Here is a 20,352-nt window from a genome sequence, read left to right on the forward strand (position 1 = left end):
ATTCCTCCCTCCTCCTTCACCCCCCCACCCTCTCCCCCCACCCTTTCTCCATCGCTACCCCCAGACATGGCTGGTCCTGACCTAAGGGGAACCTCCCCCCTCCCATCCACCCTGGTTCCCCCTAAAAATTTATTAAAACACCCCTGTAAAAACGTTCTCAACTTAGATAATTTAAATAATTTTTTGTCCGTGACCACTGCATGAAACCTTTTATAAAATTTACTGCAATTCTTAGTAGCCGGCTGGGTGACCTTGGGCCAGTTACACTCTCAGCCCAACTCACCTCACAGGGTTGTTGTTGTGGGGGAAATGGTAGAAGAAAGGAATATTAGGTATGTTCACTGACTTGAGTTATTTATAACAATAATGAAGGGAGGATATAAAAATAGAATATTGTGTTCCTAATTTATTGTTTAGACCAGGGGTCCTCAACCTTGGCCACTTTAAGACTTGTGGAGTTCAACTCCCAGAATTCCTCAGCCAGCAAAACTGGCTGAGGAATTCTGGGAGTTGAAGTCCACAAGTCTTAAAGTGGCCACGGTTGAGGATCCCTGGTTTAGACAATAAGACCTGTATTAATCCCATCTCTAGAATTCCAGCATACTTTTAGATACATATATCTTCTCTACTGTCTCTTTAGCTTGGAGAAGTGTAACTTTTCTAGATTGGCTTTCATTGGGACAGAACCAATATTCTCCAGCTACTTCATGTGGGTTGACATTTGACTCTTATCAGAGAATTAGGTTTATGAATGATTTTAACTGCATCATAATAGAAGTGATAACACAGTGTCTCAGAATTCACAAGAGAAGGTATCAACTACAGTCTATCTCATTGGTCCCCAAGCCCCAAGCCTTTGGGAACCAGTCTACATAAGTGGTGGGTGAGCACGCGAAGCTTTATTTGCCCATGCACAGAATTAAGTTGCACATGTGAAACCATTGCTTCCCCCTCCATTACTGCCACCTCTACCAGTCCATAGAGCCAGAAAGATCGGGGACTGCTGGTTTATCAAACCTCTTTTCTGTGCTTTAAAACATTTTATCATTTTCAGAAATTACTAAAATTCGTCTACAAAGTGCTCAAGATGCTGCATGTCAGATAGAAACAGAGGTGGCAGAGCGACTCTTGTTATTAGAGAATGAATACAAGAATGACCTGGGTTGTCTTCAGCTTGAGATGCAATCCATTTCTAGTCAACAAGAAGAAATAGAAGAACTGAAGAGAAAAAATACTGAATTAAAAGAAATCGGCATGGAACAAGAAAAGAATGTGAAAGAAGAATTGGAACAGGTATATAACTGAGCAATGCAAAAATACTGCTTTTAGGAAATAATTTGTTTAAACATATCTGTTATCTTTATTATTGAAAAATAATAATCTATCCCATTTTTTAAAATTACCAACAAGGTGAATGTTTACTGTGCAATCAAGGGTCAATGAAAATAAGTAATGTTTTAAAAAATAACAATTTAATTTCAGAGTTTAAAATATTGCTTTATTAAAGATGAAACTAGCTCAAAGATATTACCATTAATATAGCTTCTAAATATATTCTATTCAGATTGCTATTGCTGGTATAGAAATAAGCAAACTGACTAGCAGACATTTTGCTAAAAGTCAAATGACAAAGAAGGTCAATGAATAAACATTTTTTTATCAGGGCAAGACAGAGGAGTCTGGATATATGCAGCCCTTGACTTATGACTGGTTGCTTAGCGATTGTTTAAACTTACAATAGACATCCACCCCCCCACCCCCGATATCCAGTTATGATATCCAGTTCCACCTGGGTCATGTGACCACATTTTGGGTGCTCAGCAACCAGCCAGCATTTACAGCAATTTGTAGCATTCCACAATCACATGACCACAATTTATGACATTTTTTCAGAAACTGGCATTTACTTCCAGTTTCTGGGGGAAAAACCCACCCCATAGTGTACAATGGGTTTGTTTTATGACCATAGCAATTGCTTGATTATCACTGCAAAAATGACCTGCTGTGACCATAATGATTTACCACCATAATTAGCGGACAGTTATAAGTCGAGTTGTATGCAAAGGAAGGTGAAACAAAAACTAGAGAAAGCCATTTCTGCCCTATGAAGATTTAATAAATAAGTTTCTGGATACAATTGAGTTGTACAACCAACATAGCAACAAGTCTCCAAAAAGACCCCACATGTGAATATTTTGGCAAAGTTTGACTTCCTGTATATGTGGGTAAGGCACAGGCAAAATGCAAATAGCAGAGCAAAGAAATGCAATAAAATAACAATAAATAATAAATAAACAATAAAATAAATAATAAATAACATGACTATGGGGACATTGTGATCAATGTAAGTATCACTCATTCAGTGCCTTTAAGTTTGAACAGTCATTGAACGAGTGATTGTTAAGGGATAATCTCCTGCCCTAGCATTTGTAAATTTTAAAATCTCTTCATCATTTCCCCATATTTAGAAATTTGTCACAAATTCATTCACTTGTTCTTTTTCTCCATTTCCTTTGATTTGATTAGTTTTCAGATACATATTTTTAGTTTCATCATACAATTGTGAATTGGCTGCAAATTGTTCAGGTCCTCACTCAACAGTACAATTCTATTGATAAAAGAACATGTACATTAATCTCCCCAACAAATCTTTAATGCTAATATTACATTTGCCTGCTGGACTTCCTGTGGGATTGCCTATGGGACACTTTGTTGCAATGCTAAGATCTTGTCCTGGCTCTGTGTACTGGGAGATTAAACAAGTAGCTCAAGCCCTTAGCAAATGGTATAAGGAATGTATGGCGTGGCCTTTGCAACCACTTGATGTTTCCTGCAACTGCTAAACGTGCTGCAGCAGAAGCAGATTGGAGAGATGCTAAGCACTGATAGTTGGCAGTAATTGTTTATTGTGGAGATGTTTATATAAGATATATATAATTATACAATAGATGGTTCCCAGGATTTGAGGGAGTGATTGATGGAGGAGATAGGATGGGTTGTAGTATCAGAATGGTGACGGGAGGAGGGGGGAAGAGAGAGAGGTGGTGACAATCTAGAAGTGGGCAACACACCAGTATAAGGAGTCCTAATGCCGGGTCACTGGATCCTCAGTGGTCCTACTCTTTGAATAGTGTTTTTAAATGTCATAATGTGTAACAGACTCCCCTCATCTTATAGGTGAGAAGCCTGATTTGGCATAAGACTTGGATTTGCTCAAATAGGGCCATTCTACTTCCTGAGATATGCTCACCTGGCTTTCAAATTTGACATCAAGTATGACCCCAGAGTGGGCCCTGGAGGGGAAGGGGGCAGCAATTGTAATCCAGGAAATCTTAATGGCTTTCAAAGACTATGTTCTGCAGATAACTGGATGTCAGTTTTGGTGGTTCAAGTTGGTGTAGGCAGTAGTTAGCTGTTGCTCCGGTACCTGCCTCCCTGCTCTACAGCAACTTCCCCACCTGATCTGTTTGATTCCATCACTCAGCTGACCATTGACAGTTACAACAGCACTGAAAAAATGACTTATGACCATTTTGCACATTTATTGCTGTTGCAGCATCCCCATGGTCACGTGATCAAAATTTGAATGCTTGGCAACTGGCATGTATTTGCAGTGCTGTGGGATCATGTGATCAACTTTTGCAACCTTCTGACAAGGTTCTGGGAAGCCAGATTCGCTTAACAATATGTTACTAACTTAACAGTTGCAGGGATTCACTTAACTGTGGCAGGAAAAGTTGTAAAATGGGCAACACAACTGTTTTGCAATTGAAATTTTGGGCTCAATTGGGGTCGTAAGTTGAGGGCTACCTGTTTTGGTCAAGCTAATTTGCTCAAAAACCTTCAAAGGATAATCCCTTCTTGTAAAATGAGCATGATTCCAGAAAAGGGATTTTTTTTAGTGGTTAAAAGAATGTAAATCTGTATCTCTTTGCAGTAAAATTGGAGACTTTTTCATCTGTTGGAGTTGCAGCAGTAGATGAGAGTGGAGCAAAAATGACAGAAGAAATATGATACTGTACACATGTGAAAAGGAAAAAGTTTGTGATGGGATATTGCTTTCATAATTTTAATTAGACTACCAGAACCTGCAAATACCTAAGGTGGACTGGTAGAAGAAAATAACATTTAGTGTATATATTTCAACATACATTGATCTAGATTACTAATGCAGAAAGAAAGTAGATTAGATGTTCGTGTATGAAAATAGAAGTCTCTACTCCTGTGTACTTTCGAGTACCTGGACATGAACAGGACAATAAACAGGGATTGTTATGACAGTATATTGGGAACTATGCAGCCTGATGGAAAATAAACTTTACTAGAACATATGTTTAAAAATTCACAGATTTGATGAAAAATGTGAAAGTTCAATTCTACTGTCATTTGTTGAAAAATAGAATTTGTGTTAAAGTTCTGTTGATATTTTTTTTTCTTCCATTCCATTCTCTCTGATTCTCAGACTATCTGGACAACTCCCTGCAGTTTTCTTGGCAGAACTGGTTTTCCATTGCCTCCGTTTTAGAGTTATTATTTCAGAGCCACTGTGTGCAATCTATGAAAATTCTTGGAGAATGTGACAAAATGATGAAATTTGTCCCTATGTTTAAAAATGGGAGAAAACTGGGTTTAGGCAATTATAGACTAGTTAAGCTATTATCAGTATAAGCAAAATGCATTGTTTAGTGGAAGTCAACTTGCAGCTCATTGAAATGTCATTCTAGCTACTTATTTTTAGGTGACTGATTTAGTAGTGAGATTGAATGAATATTAAGTGCTTTTAGGAAATGTACTCAGGGAATCCTCATTAATGGTTTTTACAATGTCTTGAGTAAATATATATATGCTGGCAATTAGTTACAAGAATCACAATTCTCTTGATTTATAGGTAAAAATATTGTATTACAGTATGCATTTGGAGGGGATAAGCATTTTCATACAAATCAATATATTTTACATTTTAGAAAGTTTTTAAATATAATAATGCAGAATGATCTCTTGAAGTGTAAATTTAAAGAAATTTGTGTTGAGTTAGAGTATCTTAGGTCTTAATGGATGTTGTGTAATATTTAATAGATTAAGTATAAAGTAATTGAAGATCATACAGCTGAATTAAGAAGAACTAGAAAATTGCTCCAGGAAGTGGAACAGACTCATAAAGCAGAAGCTGAAGGATGGAGACTTGAAAAGGAGATATTGGTAGCAGAAACTGAAGAAAAAATATTATTGCTTCGTAAAGAGCTTCAGAACAAGGCAGAATATGAGAAGCAAACATGGCAAAAACAATTTGACCTTCGAGAAGCAGAAAAGATTTGCCTTCAAGAACAGCAGGCTGCTCTAATTGTACAATTAGAGAAAACTCTAAAGGAGCAGCAGAATACTATCCGGCAGTTAGAAGATAGTTTAGTGAATGCACAAAAGACTTTGGCTCAATGTAACAGTGAATTATCTTCTACAAAGACTCTCATGGCTGAGGAATTAGAAAAAGCCAAACAATTTTTAGAAGAAGAATATAAAACTAAATATAAAGAAGCACAAAGCAGGTTTGTAATTTTTCTTATTGGTTCTATCTTGATCATTTAGTATAAATGCTTTCATAACCATCTCCAAAGGATAGCCTGTACTGTATATGCAGTATCTAGCTATTTAATTAATGTTAACCATTAGGTATTTTATAGAATGCCAAAAATGAAATGTCATTAATATTTCACACATTTCTTAGGCATTCTATGTAATGCCAAAAGGCAAACTGGCAAAGTATGAAATACTCCTGCTAAAATAACCTTCTAGCCTGCCTTGTTCCAACAAGTAGGTCAGTTCTGGTCCTTTTCTCCTTTTTTTCTGTAAGATAGTCCTATACTTTATTTTGCATTTCTTCTTTCATTTTCACACACACCTATACAGTAAAGGATTACTTTTCAGTAAATGATTCTATTGTCATACTTTACCTAAATAATTCTTGTTATTCTGCATAATGCTTAGTTTTTATATACAGTGCCTAGGGAATATATAGCTTATTAAAAAACAGACATTTCGTACTTCACCTAAAAACGTCACACAGTCTATAGATTTCCTAGGCATTCTATACCATGCCACTTTTTCACACATTGTCGGTAACAAATATACCACATTTTCATAAATGAATGGCATTCAAGACAGTTAATGCAATTAATACAATAATTACATAAATAATAAATATACTTTAAAGCACAGTTGCAACATTAAAAGCTTACTAGTATTCACCAACGGTGTCAGGGTAACTTGAAAATGGGCTATATACAGGTAGTAGTCGCAAAATGAATATTAATTATGCCTATTTCCTTCATTTCAAACTTATTGGTTTATTAAAATATATAAAATACAAAGCAAAATTCAAAAAAGTAATAGAAAAGGAGGGGGAGGGAAAGAAAAAATATATGGTGTAAAGAGGGAAAAGGAGAAAAAAAGACACCAATTTCCAACTAGCACAGTGGAAGGTAACAACATTACAACCACAATTTTTTACTGTTACACAGCAATATGTACAAGCCATTTCTATAACAAACCTGTCTAATTAGCAAAAATAAAATCAAAGTTTCATTTCTTTTTTCATTGCAAGCACAAAATCTGGAAGCAATTTCAAAATAGAAACAAAGTTAGATATATTCTATTCTTTGGATAAATTTGACCATTTCTGCTTCTCTTTGCTGTGGGGAATAATATATACGTCTGTTAACTCATTAATCTTTTTTTTTAATCCTAAAGGAAGAAAAACCTTTTTCTAATTTTGATATTTTATTAATTTTAAAAAATATTCAAGTGACCTCTTGATTTTAAGCCCAGAAACCAAAATACAATACTACATTAGAGCTTTCCAATTAGCTCATTGAATTCAAATCTCTCTCTCAAATTTATCCTACGGAGTAAATCTTTTTCTTCTCTTATTTTCAAATCTAGGCAATCGTATTTTGCAAACTGCAAATTATTCAGCATTACATAAAAATAGAGAAGACATGCATTTACAAACTCATTTTATACATGCAAACTATCTTAAAGCTTTTTTTCAATATATATATCAAACTTATAAAATCTAGCCTAACTAATTAAGTCCTTAAATTTAAGTCACTCTCTCCAGCTTATCTTCATGAAATGAAATCTTTTTCTTCTCAGAAGTGTCCGTCAAGTCTCTTTTCTTCAAAACATTCTCAACTTTTATCTATAAAAAAATATCCCAAAGTTGTTCTTTTGCACATTGTAGATTAACCTCATAGATCCTCATAGAATAAAAATCCTTCTCTAAGATGTCTATCATATCTTTTTTTTCTCAAAAGATTCTCGGCCTTGTTAATATCTTAGGAGTTATAAATTTACTTGGCACTCTTGTTTCAGTTGCACTGGGAGGGTTATATTCAAACCATCATTATAATAAAAGCTTCAATTAACCACCCAAGGAAGCAGAACTCTTGAAACAGGCATTGTCTCAAAAGGATACTTTTATTAGGGGTCAGTGACAGTAGGGAAGTCAAGGCGAGATCTGGGGGAAAACCCAAGGAAACAGTATAAGCTAGCAATATTCCTCCTCCCACCAAAGTCATAATGTCCATTTGAAATCCAGCCAATCCACAGGTGGCACGAAGTCTGGCCGGCTGGTACAGTTGGCTCGGATCTCAAAGTCTTCTCCAGCTTTCATTTCTCTGTAACCGTCTCCCTGATAAGGGAGACACATTCCTTTCTCAAGGTAATAGAGGCAGGAGAGGGAAAGTAGAAAGCAAAAGTTATCTCAAGTGAAAGTATGTTCCCTCTCCCCCCAGCAGAATGGCAAGCCCCAAAAGTCGAATAACTATGCAGGGGAAACAGTGAGGATTTAGGGGTCAGAGATACAATTAAATTATTTTGTGTTGTCCAGCCTTTGTAAAGTTTACACGGTAGGTGATTTTCTACACTTAATTATGACTCTTGTTCTTTTTTTAATATCCTCTATAATTCATATCTATCAGATTTACGGTATAAATTATTTTCTTTATGGACTTTTCAAATCTCTTTGACAGTCTCCAGCTCAGAGTTAACCATCTTCGTAGCTCCCTCTGGTGGTCATAGAATGTTATTTATTTATTCCCCCTCCCCCCTTTTTCTAGCCCACAGGTCGGCAACCTGCAGCTCCAGAGCCGCATGTGGCTCTTTGAGCCTTCCCCTGCAGCTCCCAGCCTCTGCCATTTGCAGACAGAGACAGAGAGAGGCACTTGCTCTCTCTCTCTCTCTCTCTCTCTCTCTCTCTCTCTCTCTCTCTCTCTCTCTGTTTGTATGTGTGTGTTTTTGTGTGTGTGTGTTGTTTGTGTGTGTGTGTGTGAAAGAGAGTGGACTCACGATGTTCTCCGAGGAGCTGAAAAGCTTACTGGGCGGGGCTCCTGCCTTGGCTGCATCTCTGCAGGAAGCAGGAAGGGCAGGAGAGAGCTAGCTAGCCCAGCTATACTGACTCAGGAATTCTGGGAGTTGAAGTCCATGAGTCATAAAAGAGCCGAGGTTCCCTGAGCTTGTTGGAGAACAGCTTGAAGCCAGCTTGCCAGGTGAACAGAAGATTGGAGAGAGGGGGGGAGAGGAGAGAGAAAGAGGGGGAGAGGAAAGAGAGAGGGAAGGAAGGAGAGACAGAGAGAGAAACCTTTTGACATCTAAAATGAAGATAACACTGCATATATTCTTTTTTACCTTTATTTTATATCTATATAAATAAAAATGTAAATGTTCGTTTGTTCAAAATCTTAAATCTCCAAAAGTTCTTCTCCGATTGCTTTGAAATTTTGACACAACGTTGCATTCGAATACGTGCGTGTTTTTATATACCTACTATTATATAGATGTCACACCTGTGACAGGTAAAAACATGCTTTTTTTGAAAAACCGCGCCATCTGTTGGACGCTTTGAAATTGCCATTGAACATGCAATTCATCGAAACTCCCATGTGCAACATTTCCAAAGCATCCGGCATGAGAAAAGTATTGCAGAAATGCAAACTTATTGTTTGGGATGAATGCACAATGGCGCATTGAGACTGAGCCACAGCAATGCGTGGCCGGGTACAGCTAGTATATATATATATAAAGCTCAGCACTTGTATTAAACAGTTCGTGGTTTAATGTTATCCTGGTGTTCGAACTTATTTGTTTTTATCTTATGGCTTTACCCAGGTAAAAAAGGATATATGCAGTGTTATCTTCATTTTAGATATCAAAAGGGTTTTGCAGCTCCCAATGTTTTGTTTTCGGTGGGAAACGGGTCCAAGTGGCTCTTTGAGTGTTTTGGGTTGCCTACCCCTGTTCTAGCTAATCATCTAGAAAATCGGAAAGTTTCAGCCACTACAACAAAACAATACAGAGCTACACATTATTTTAAAAGTAGTTAATTAAGACCACAACTTTTATCCTTATATTTTAAAATATATATTTCCATGCTTCCTTATTTTAGCTGCCACCAGCAACCCTCTTCCTTGTCATTTAACAACAAAGGAATTTCACAGATGGAGTATAGCTTTAAAAAGGAGTGATAGACTGTAACTAAAGAGAGCTTCTTTTAACTAATAGAGATAATATTCTTATAAATTGATTAAGAAATGAAGGGCACAACATAGTTTGAAAAATAAATTCCAAAATGACTGATTATGCCTAATTCCTGAAGTTATAACTGTTGCAGTGCCCCAGCCATTATGTGATCAAAATTAAGATTTGGCAACCTGCTTGCACTTATAATCAGCAGGGCATTTCAAATCTCCCCTCCCCCAATCTTTGCCCTTTCAGCTGCCCTTCACTCTGCTGGCCCTGCCACCTCCAGCTGATCTTCATAGTTGTCTTCTTCCCACTGCTGATGAGCTATGGCCTGCCTGGCCCTTCGCAAAATGGCTGTTAGTTGCACTAGGACTTCTTCTTATTTATCCAAATTCTGTGTGACCTTCTTGCAAGGTTTTGAAGCCTTCTAAAACCTCTCAAGAAGGCTACACACAATTTTTGAATAAGGTTGCATGCAGTTTGGACAAGGGCAGAAGGGCCAGAGCGGGCATGCCTCATCAACAGTGGGAGGAAGAAAACAGCAAGGGTTAGCTGGGGGTGACAGATTGTAGGGCAGCAGGGCTGGCAGAAGCAGAGTACAAGGCAGTCAAAAGAGCAGAGATTGTTGGTGAAAGGGGGTAAAGAGAAAGCAATCCCTTATTAAGGCTTGGGACTGGGAGGGCCAACCTGGGGATGGTTTGAATCAGGGTGTGTCCTTGCCTAACAACTAGGGGGAATTCAGTTAATGACAGACACTCATTGGGGAGTGCCAGGAGGTAGTCATGTAATGTGCTTTATGGCCACATTCCTTAGCAGTGGAAATTCCAGACCCAATTACTGTCTAGCTGTAAATAGCCAAGAATAAGGCATTATCATACATCCCCACCAAATATGCCTTCAATGATAATAGGTGGAGAAAAGCCTTTTCCCAAAAAAGAGATCGTACTTCAGCATCATCTAGAGTACCATGTGTTGTGTACCTGTGATTTGAAAACAGAACTGGCATTAAATACAATCTGCTGGTTGTCCTGGAGACCCAATAGGGCAATACATAATTGGAGGTAGCTACTGGACTAATTAGCTTACCCCACTTCCCCCCCCGCATTTCCTGCTCCACCCATCTTTTAAAATTTCATATTATTGTACTTTCATTGTTTATTGTTTTATTCCTTTGCTATTGTTATTTTTATATTTTTTATCATTTTTTTCTGTTTTATTGTAAGCTGCCCAAAGTAGCTCCACAGTGAGATGGGTGACAAATAAATTTAATCAATAAATTAATACATTTAAGGGTGAATTTTGTTTTGCAGATTATTACTGCCATTAAATCTGTAATCTATACTTAAAATCTATATATAAGTGTGCATGTATATGTGCTACAGTATCAGAAAGACAAAACGTACAGGTAGTCCTCGACCTATGACTATTCGGTCAGTGACCATTTCAAGTTATGATTGGGCTGAACAAATTATGGTTGCAACTGGTCCTCGGTCATCTCAGCAATCATGTGGTCATGATATGGGTGCTTGGCAACATCTTCATAAAATAGGTTGCCAAGCACTCATCATGTGTTTGTCCTCCCTACCCTCATGGTGCCTTTCACACACTCTCCCCTGCCTGACATACTGACTTGCCAACTGGCTCCCTCCCCCGCTCCAACATCAGCTTTGTACCTGCCTGCAGACCTGGGACTTGCATCTTTCTTGGCAGCTTCCCCACTGACTTGGCTATGGAAAACTGGCACGAAATACCTTGCCTAGTGTCACTAAATGATACAGTTGCACATTATGACTGCATTGCTTAGCAAAGGGAATTTCAGTTCCAATTACCATTGTAAGTCAAGGACTACCTGTAAATAATCTTTTGTCTTTGGATTTCAGCAGAAGACTACTATACTACTATCTTATTCTTTACGGAACAAGCTTTCATAGAATCATAAATTTGGAGGGGATCTTGGGCGTCTTCTAGTCCAATCCCATGCCCAAAGCAGGAGTTCTAATACCATCTTGGACAAACTGTTGTCCAATCTTTTCTTGAAAACCTTCATCCACAGAGTCCCCACAACTCCAGGAGGCAAGCTGTTCCATTGTTTAATAGTTCTCACTTTCAAAAAAGTCCTCCTTATTTCCAGGTCGGATCTCCATCTGGCAAGTTTCTAGGCATTGTTTCTTGTCCTATCTCAAGATTCTGTGGAGAATAAATCATTGCCCTCTTACCTGTGCCAGCCCTTCAAGCATTGTAAAACTGCTGTCATGTCTTTTCTCAGTCTTCTGTTCATGGACCTGTTGTATAAATAGCTTTAATGGACTTGTTTTTTACAATTAGTTTAGTGATGGCTATACTTTCTGGAATATTACCTAATTTGGAACAGAAAATAGCAGATGGATGATGGACAGAGAGGTAAACAAGCAGATTTCCTTTGTCTTACATATAGTAACAAGCAGAAGAAATATAAGTAGCATTTTAAGATAATGTTCAAAACATCCCAGAAGTAAAATATTATGTTATTTGTTATCTGCATTGTTATATTTTTGGTAATATATTTTGTATGCTTCCTTATAAATCTAGATTTTTGGAAGAAAATAAAAAAAACAGAACAGAATATGAAATTCTTCTCCAGAAATTGAGGGAAAAGCATATTGATGAGCTAGAACTTCAAAATAAAGAGTTGCATCAGAAAAATAAGGAATACATTTTGTCCCTTACATCCAGCCAGCAAGCCGAAATTGAAGTTCTCAAATCTACATTAGAAAGAAAACAACAAAATTGGTTAGAGACTCATGTGGCTGATATCCAGATAAATAATCCAGCGCACATTACGCAGCTGGAGACAAGGCATTTATCTGATTTGAATAGTTTGGAGGCTACATACCTTTTTAAAATCAAGTTCCTGCAAGAAGAGCACAAGAAAGCTCTTGCAGGTTTACAGATAAAATTGAAAGAACAATTACCTCAGAAGGATAAAGAAAATGAAATGTTTTTGGCTCAAGAATTAAATACAAAATTTGCTGAAGAATTGCAGATTTGTGAAGACAATCCAAAAATAGAGCTCGCTGATGTTCAAAAAGAAAAACATAGATTAATGGCTGCTGAACATGAAGGTGTTCATAAGGTACGATTGAACAGTAAAGATTGTGATTGATTTTGAGTTCTGATTTTAGCAATATAGGCCAACCTTGGTGTCATAGTTGCACTGTGACTATCTATTGCAGTACCCCCTTTTTTCTCATGTGCACAGTTTTGCATCTTTGGTTCTTAGTTCCACGGTCAGGACATATTATCATCTATAAGAAATTGAATTAATGGCTACATCTCATCTGTAGTAAACTTACTAGGCTGTTCATTTTGGCTACTATGGTAACGGTTTCAGTAATCTGTTTGCATTTGAGAAACCATTCTTTCAAATACCTTATTTAAGAATTCAAAGATGTAAATTGTCTATCTCTGAGGAATCCAGGGCAGGCTTTTAAAGAGATGTACTGTAATAAAACAATAACAAGGGTTTTATATATTTCATCCAAGCTGTTTGATAAAACAACAATTTGTGTGTAAATTTACACATTAAGGAGATTGCCTAAGGAGGACCACCTACGTCATCTGGTGGTGACTCAAAGTCAAGCTTTGTCTGCTGCTGCTGCTACCCCTGTTCTTTGGAATGCTATCCCCAAAAGTCAAAAGGCATAATAACTCATAAAGTACCTCAGAAGAGAGGCTTATAACTGAGATTTTTAACTGTTAATTTTAATTATGAAGTTATTGGTTTACCTGGTTATTTTAATTGCAATTTTAACATTTCATTTTATATTTTCTTTTTCGATAGTCATCAGTACATCCAAATAAATACGTAGTACTTAGTTTATAACAAGCTCTAAATTGTGTTTTAAGTATAGGAAAAAATTAACTTTGTTTTTTTCTGGTAACAACTTTTTGTTTCTTTTTTCTTTTTTGAAAGATGAATTATTATCTTTGATTTTATGTAGAAAGAATTGACTATAGAGCTAGAAACACAGATGCATTTGTTTGGAGATGAGCATCATAAAGCCCTGGATGTTTTGCAGAAAACAATCCTTCAAATGGAAGAAGAACATAAAAGAACAGTACAGGGCTTTCAAGATCTTCATTTGGTGGAAATTGAAAAAGAAAAAGAAAAATTTCAGCAATTTCAGAAAGAATTGGAGCAAATAAAGTCAGACAAGCAACAGGTGAAAAATGCTTTTTGAAAAAGTAAAATTGTATTTCCATTTGGACCTCATTTTTTATTTTGCTATAACTTTTCTATAACTTGCAACTACCTATTTAAGAAACTATAATAGAAGTGGTCAGTTTTGCTGCTCTTACTTACCAACTTTTCTTGAAAAAAAGCATAAGTAAAGGTAAAACTTGACTTACAACTGGAATTACAGTAGTAAGTCATGCTGGTTGTTAAGCGGGTCACTACATGGCTACCTCCAATTTTAAGACCTTTTTTTGTGGTGGTTGTTAAGTGAATCACTGCAGTTGTTAAATGAACATGGCAGTTATTAATCAGATCCATTGTTCACAATGGGTAGGTTTTGCTGGAAACCAGCAATACATATGGTTTCCTGCAAAAAAAGTCATAAACCTCAGTGTGACTGTGGGATGCTACAATCAGCCATAAAAATGGGCCAGTGGCCGAGCACCCAAAATGCAATCACATGGGGGGGGGGCTACAGATCGTAAGTAACCCTGGTAGGTCTGTTGTAACTTTCACTAGTTGCAAGTCGCATATAACAAAAAACAAGAAATACAAATAAAATAATACCAACAATTAATATAAGTAATTCAAAGTACAATAATAAACTATTCAATCAAACTTTGAAAAAAAAAAGTTTATTTTTAGGGCTTTAAACCTCTTTTAAATTCCAGAGGGATATTTTTCTTGTGTATGTGTGTATTTTGCTGTTGTAGAATCTTAAAAACGCAAACATTACCAGAAATTCTGGCTCTATCCCAGTAACATTGAACATGCTTGCTATTGTTCTTGGTAACTGATTTTAAAATATATGTGAATTTTGACCACAAAAAAGTCATTCACTCAAGCCTAAAGCATAAATGTAGATATATTTCAATATTTTAGCTATCTTCCAAATTTCCCTAACATTATTCATTTAATTTTATGTGGCATGTGCAATGAAAATACATTTTAATATTTTGGTATATAAAAACATAATGCATTGAGTAGGATAGCTGCATGCTTAGCAAAACCTATTTATCTTTACTGTTGGTTTTTTTCCATAGTTGGAGAAAGAAATCATTTTTTTAAAGAAAGAAATGGAAGAGGCCAATACTGAATTTAAAAACTTACATCCACAAGAGAGAGAGAATCAGGAAGAAAATATTATAGCCTTGTTGAGATCTGATATTGACAGTTGCAGGAATGAAAGGTTTGAACACTTGAAACATTCTGGAGTACATTTTGGATTTTATATAACGTAAACAAACTATGAACATGTATGCTTATTTTGTATATAGATGATGTAGTCTTGTTGGCCAAGAACCCAAATGATTTGCAGTTAATATTAACTTGTTAGATTGTATGGGTCTGAGAATTAATATATCAAATATCAAGTTATTTATATTGATGAAAGTGGAATGAATAATTTCAAGTCATAAATAAAAGGAAAAAAATAGAGCAAGTAAACTATATATTTTGGTAAAATGTGTATTAAACCTGGGGAAATATATTTTGCATACAATTACTGATAGAATTGTATTGGGGTAATATGTGACCTGTGCAAGAAATGAATGTTTGTTAAAATGGATGTGGACATGGAATATACAGTATTAGGACAAACAAAAGTAAGTTGAAATGAGTTACTTAAAAATGTCTAGCAAAAGAAGAGAGAAGGTCAAGAATGAATAGAAGAATGAATTAATGATTACTATAGTAAAAATACATCGAAGTAATTTGATCATATATAAAAATGAATCAAATTGCAGAACATTGAGCATATATAAAGGAAGAACGAGGGGGAGGTCAAGAAAATCAAGAAACTTGTAGCTGGATAGCATTAATGACATTCAAGGAGAGGAAATTTAAAGAAAAAAAGGAATTGATTTATGCATGTGCTGGAAGAGAGAATTGTTCAAGAACAGAAAGGTATAGAGGTACAAATGGTATTGGTGTCAACTAGATCTAGTAAAAAATATTTTTGTTGCTATATCCGTTTAATTTCTTGTGCTTATTAATTCTTTGCCTAATACTGCTTAACCTGAAGGAGAATAGTGTGACGGGCAGGTATGTATGATAGAGAATATTAAAGCTAATATATTTGCCAACAATAAACCCATTTAATGTTAAATATTAGTAATGCAATACAATGTAATAATTTTGATATCATTTCAGAATTTGAAGATAATTTGTAGGGAAATCACAATATATGTTAATATTTAATATTTAACATTACTTTAATCTAAACACTATGAAATAATGCAGAACATACTAGGAGAGGTGGCGGGATTATTAATATTCTATTCCAGAATTATATGAAACTTAGAAATCAAAATACTTCTTTAAATCTTTAACTATATGACATAGTTGACCAATATGCCATTTTTTGGGAAAGACGAGCTTAGAGATTATAGTGTATTAATGTTTCTTCTAATATAAATATATTGGTAGAAAGTAGAGACTACAGTAGTAAAAGATGCAGAATCTGATTTAGCCCAAGTAAAATCATCATACCATTTTTCTGATCTTTCAGATCTTCAACATAGTAAACTGATTTAATGATTTAATGCAGGGGTCCCCAACCCCCGGGCCGTGGACCAGTACTGGGCCGTGGCATGCCAGCAACTGGGCCGCACAAACAAGCAAAGCCCGATCCATGGGATGCAGGCAGCACGCAAAACCACGCACCTTCTGGTCCTAGGAAAAACCTCTCTCCATGGAACCAGTCCCTGGTGCCCAAAAGGTTGGGGACCTCTGGTATAATGAATGGATAGCATTAAAAGAATAGTCTAACAAATAAAACTGAGTTGGGTGAAAATTCATGTCACGCCTGTCAAGGAGCAAGGATAAAAACACAACTGTGTGATATAGTAGTAGAATGAATAATCCACAACTATGTGAACACCTAAGCATTTAAGAGATGATAGTGAAATTAGGATTTACCTTTATCAGCTCTTTGTCACTGCTAATTATGTAGTTTGCAGGTCTTTTTTGATACCATATATCCAGCTGCTTTAAGTACAAATACACTGGAAAAGATCCATGCTCAAAAGTATTCATGTATATCTCTCCTCAGTCTGCTTCGAAAAGTTTTTAAGAATAAGGGATGAAGCTAATATAATTCTATTCTAATTCTAATTTCCCATCGTGGTTTCTGGAGACAATCAACCTAAGGACCATGGTGTCATTCCTACATGAGAGTTTTTCCCCTCAGTCCAATTTGAAAACCTTGCTCAATGGTTTTCCAAGTGATAGCCTAAACACTAAAGAGCAATAACTAATCTCTAAGGGATATTAAGCTGTTATAAATCAACTGGTAAGGTGCATAAGCCTACTTTGGAAATCTTTGAAATTACAAGGAAAGATGCACATTTTTACCAAATGGAGAAAAGAAAATTTTATGCTAAAGGATTAAGTAGTAACATAACTAAAATATATAGTATGCTTAATGGAAGTTATTAATAGGAAAGCCTGGAGTAACTTTGCTTTTCTGCCCTTATTTATTAACTATTCCTTGCATTCTGTTCCTTGGTGCTATTCAGTAGGATGCTGCATACCACCTTGAATTGTTTGGTCTACTAATTCAGTTTCCTAAGAAAGTGAAAAATATCTTTATCCACCCTTACAGCTTAGTGTAATTTGTAAAACTTAAATTTCTGTATTTTTCTGTCAACTCAATGTAGAATGAGTCAACTGGATGATATGCATATCTAAACTTTAACCTTTTTTGTGTGTTGGTAGGAAGAATAATTTTAGTTGAAATATGACTTATCTTGCTTGCTTTTTTGCATCCAAAGTTGTAATTTTAGATACAAAAATAAAATACAAAATTAGAAAAAAAGTTATTTTCAATTTTATTTTACAACAGCTCTTGACTAGAGATAATTTCTGGGAGAAATGGTATGAGAATTACATCTATTTTAGCCTTTCCTGTATGACTACTTATAAATACATAATATTTGAACATTTATTTTTGCTTTTGTTTTAATCTGCTTCCTGTTTTCTAATAAGGAAGAAATCATTGTGGGGAGAAGAGGTAATCAGTGGAAATGGCAAACAGAACAATTCAATCTATAATGTTTTGTTGTAGGGATAAACTACAAGAATCTTGTCAGCAGGCTTTGAAATTACTTCTGAAAATGGTGCAGTCCGCAAAAGATATGGAAGATCTTATCTGCAAGAAAATTGGCCTTTGTCTTGATGACAGCTTGGCATCTGGAGAGTCACAAGGGATCATATCTGAAGAAACTGTACTTGTACACCCATTGAAAACAATAGAGCAATGGAAATTAAAGAAAAACAATAGAATTTGTCAAGGTAATAACTTGAAGGGAAAATAAAGTCTTTGATAGAATTCTGCAACTGTGCTCTTGCTATCTTCCAGAGCTTTGCTGTACAGGTAGTTTTTGTTTATCAACCATTTGTTCAGTGACTGTTCTAAGATATGATTGTGCTGAAAAAACTCTTTGCCCAATTACAACCCTTGTGGTATCCCTAACTCATGTGATTGCCATTACATTCAGTATGCATTGTCCTATTCCTTCCCCGTGGTTCCCCCCCCCCCTTGCAGAGAGATTGGAAGGAAAGGGATTGCAAGAAAATAAGTTTGTTTGCTCTTCTACACATTGAAAGCAATACAATCGGGCTAGCAGCCCTGGGCACACTGTACACAACAGTTTATAAGTATTCTCTTAAAATCTCTTTCTCTCCGGTAACTCCACTCTGAAGGGGGGGAGCAAGAGCTTTGTGTAGGGCAGGCAGACTGTCATTTGCCTAACACTTTCCTGCTGTTGGCAGAGTCACATGTGTAGAAGAGCAAATAGCTTACTCTCTTGAAATCTCTTCCTCTCCAATTTCTGCTCTGCAAGGGGGTTCTATGAAGAAAAGCAAACCATTTCTATAGGCAGACCCTTCTCCCAGCCCAGTCACGGTCAGGTGATTTTCCACTTAGCAACCACTTTGTTTAGCGGCAGAGCTGCCAGCCATAATTAAAGTAGCAATGGCAGAACAAAGGAAGAAGAGAATCTAGTCAGAAAAATATGACTTGAGAACAAAAACAACAGTCTATGATATCCAGATTAGGAATTTATGTTGATTGTTTTTCTTGCCGATGAATATATTATGCACTAGTCTTTGCTAGAGCCTGTTCAAATATATAGCATTACTTTTTTCTTGGGTTTTATCAGGCAGGTAGCAGAACTTGGAATTACATAGTCCCACTTTTATTTCTTCCTTGCTATATTAATTTTTCCCCAGATTTATTTGAATCAGCTTTGTAGATTTTTAGCATACTGATTGAGAGGAGAGGGTATGTTATATAGACTGTAGAAGGATAAGGCCTTAAACATCAGTTTGGATTTTAACTTGAGCTATCTGTCAAATTTTATGTTTTTATATTTTTTCTAGTTTTGTATGCCACCCATAGTAAACAAATAAATTAATCATTGAATGAATGAATGAATGAATGAATGAATGAATGAATTTAAATGATTGTTGTTGTTAGTTGCGAAGTCGTGTCCGACCCATCACGACCCCATGGACAACGTTCCTCCAGGACTTCCTGTCCTCTACCATCTTCTGGAGTCCATTTAAGCTCACGCCTACTACTTCAATGACTCCATCCAGCCACTTCATTCTCTTCTTCTATTGCCCTCAAACTTTCCCAGCATTAGGCTTCCCCAGTGAGTTCTTCCTTCTCATTAGGTGGCCAAAGTAATTGAGTTTCAACTTCAGGATCTGGCTTTCTAAAGAGCAGTCAGGGTTGATCTCCTCTAGGACTGACTGGTTTGATCGCCTTGCAGTCCAGGGGACTCGCAGGAGTCTTCTCCAGCACCATAGTTCAAAGGCCTCAATTCTTTAGCGCTCAGCCTTTCTTATGGTGCAACTTTCACAGTCATACATTGCAACTGGGAAAACTATGGCCTTGACTATAGTACTTTTGTTGGCAGGGTGATGTCTCTGCTTTTTAGTATGCTGTCTAGATTTGCCATAGCTTTCCTCCCCAGGAGCAAGTGTCTTTTAATTTCCTGGCTGCAGTCCCCATCTGCGGTGATCTTGGAGCCCAGGAAGATAAAATCTGTCAGTACCTCCATTTCTTCCCCATCTATTTGCTAGGAATTGAGAGGGCTGGATGCCATGATATTGGTTTTCTTAATGTTGAGTTTCAAGCAACTTGTGCACTCTCCTTTATCCGCATCAAGAGGCTCTTTAGTTCCTCTTCACTTTCTGTCATTAGAGTGGTATCATCTGCATATCTTAGGTTGTTGATATTTCTCCCGGCAATCTTAATTCCAACTTTTAATTCATCTAGCCCTGCCTTTCTCATGATGTGCTTTGCATATAAGTTAAATAGGCAGGGTGACAGAATACAGCCTTGCCGGACTCCTTTCCCAATTTTGAACCAATCAGTGGTTCCGTGTCCAGTTCTCACTGTTGCTTCTTGACCTGCATATAGGTTTCTCAAGAGACAAATAAGATGGTCCAGTACTCCCATCTCTTTAAGAACTTGCCACAATTTGTTGTGATCCACACAATCAAAGGCTGTAGCATAGTCAATGAAGCAGAAGTAGATGTTTTTCTGGAACTCCCTAGCTTTCTCCATGATCCAGCATATGTTGGCAATTTGATCTCTAGTTCCTCTGCCT

General features: G+C 36.5%; 1 protein-coding gene across 4 annotated transcripts in view; it reads left to right on the forward strand.

The window, feature by feature from the left end:
- Nucleotides 1–20,352, forward strand: part of PCNT (pericentrin) — a 123,257-nt gene that overhangs the window by 15,923 nt on the left and 86,982 nt on the right. For 3 of the 4 annotated variants that reach the window (XM_015812329.1, XM_015812333.1, XM_015812332.1), the window contains exons 11-16: nt 1,055–1,293; nt 5,077–5,543; nt 12,085–12,628; nt 13,497–13,718; nt 14,776–14,921; nt 17,799–18,025. In XM_015812329.1, coding sequence (XP_015667815.1) covers nt 1,055–1,293; nt 5,077–5,543; nt 12,085–12,628; nt 13,497–13,718; nt 14,776–14,921; nt 17,799–18,025 — 1,845 coding nt within the window. The remainder of the gene's footprint in view (nt 1–1,054; nt 1,294–5,076; nt 5,544–12,084; nt 12,629–13,496; nt 13,719–14,775; nt 14,922–17,798; nt 18,026–20,352) is intronic. The other variant, XM_015812331.1, reaches the window with a different exon arrangement.

Source organism: Protobothrops mucrosquamatus, unplaced genomic scaffold (genome assembly GCF_001527695.2).
Source record: "Protobothrops mucrosquamatus isolate PMUCROS unplaced genomic scaffold, P.Mucros_1.0 scaffold78, whole genome shotgun sequence".
Classification (NCBI taxonomy): domain Eukaryota; kingdom Metazoa; phylum Chordata; class Lepidosauria; order Squamata; family Viperidae; genus Protobothrops; species Protobothrops mucrosquamatus.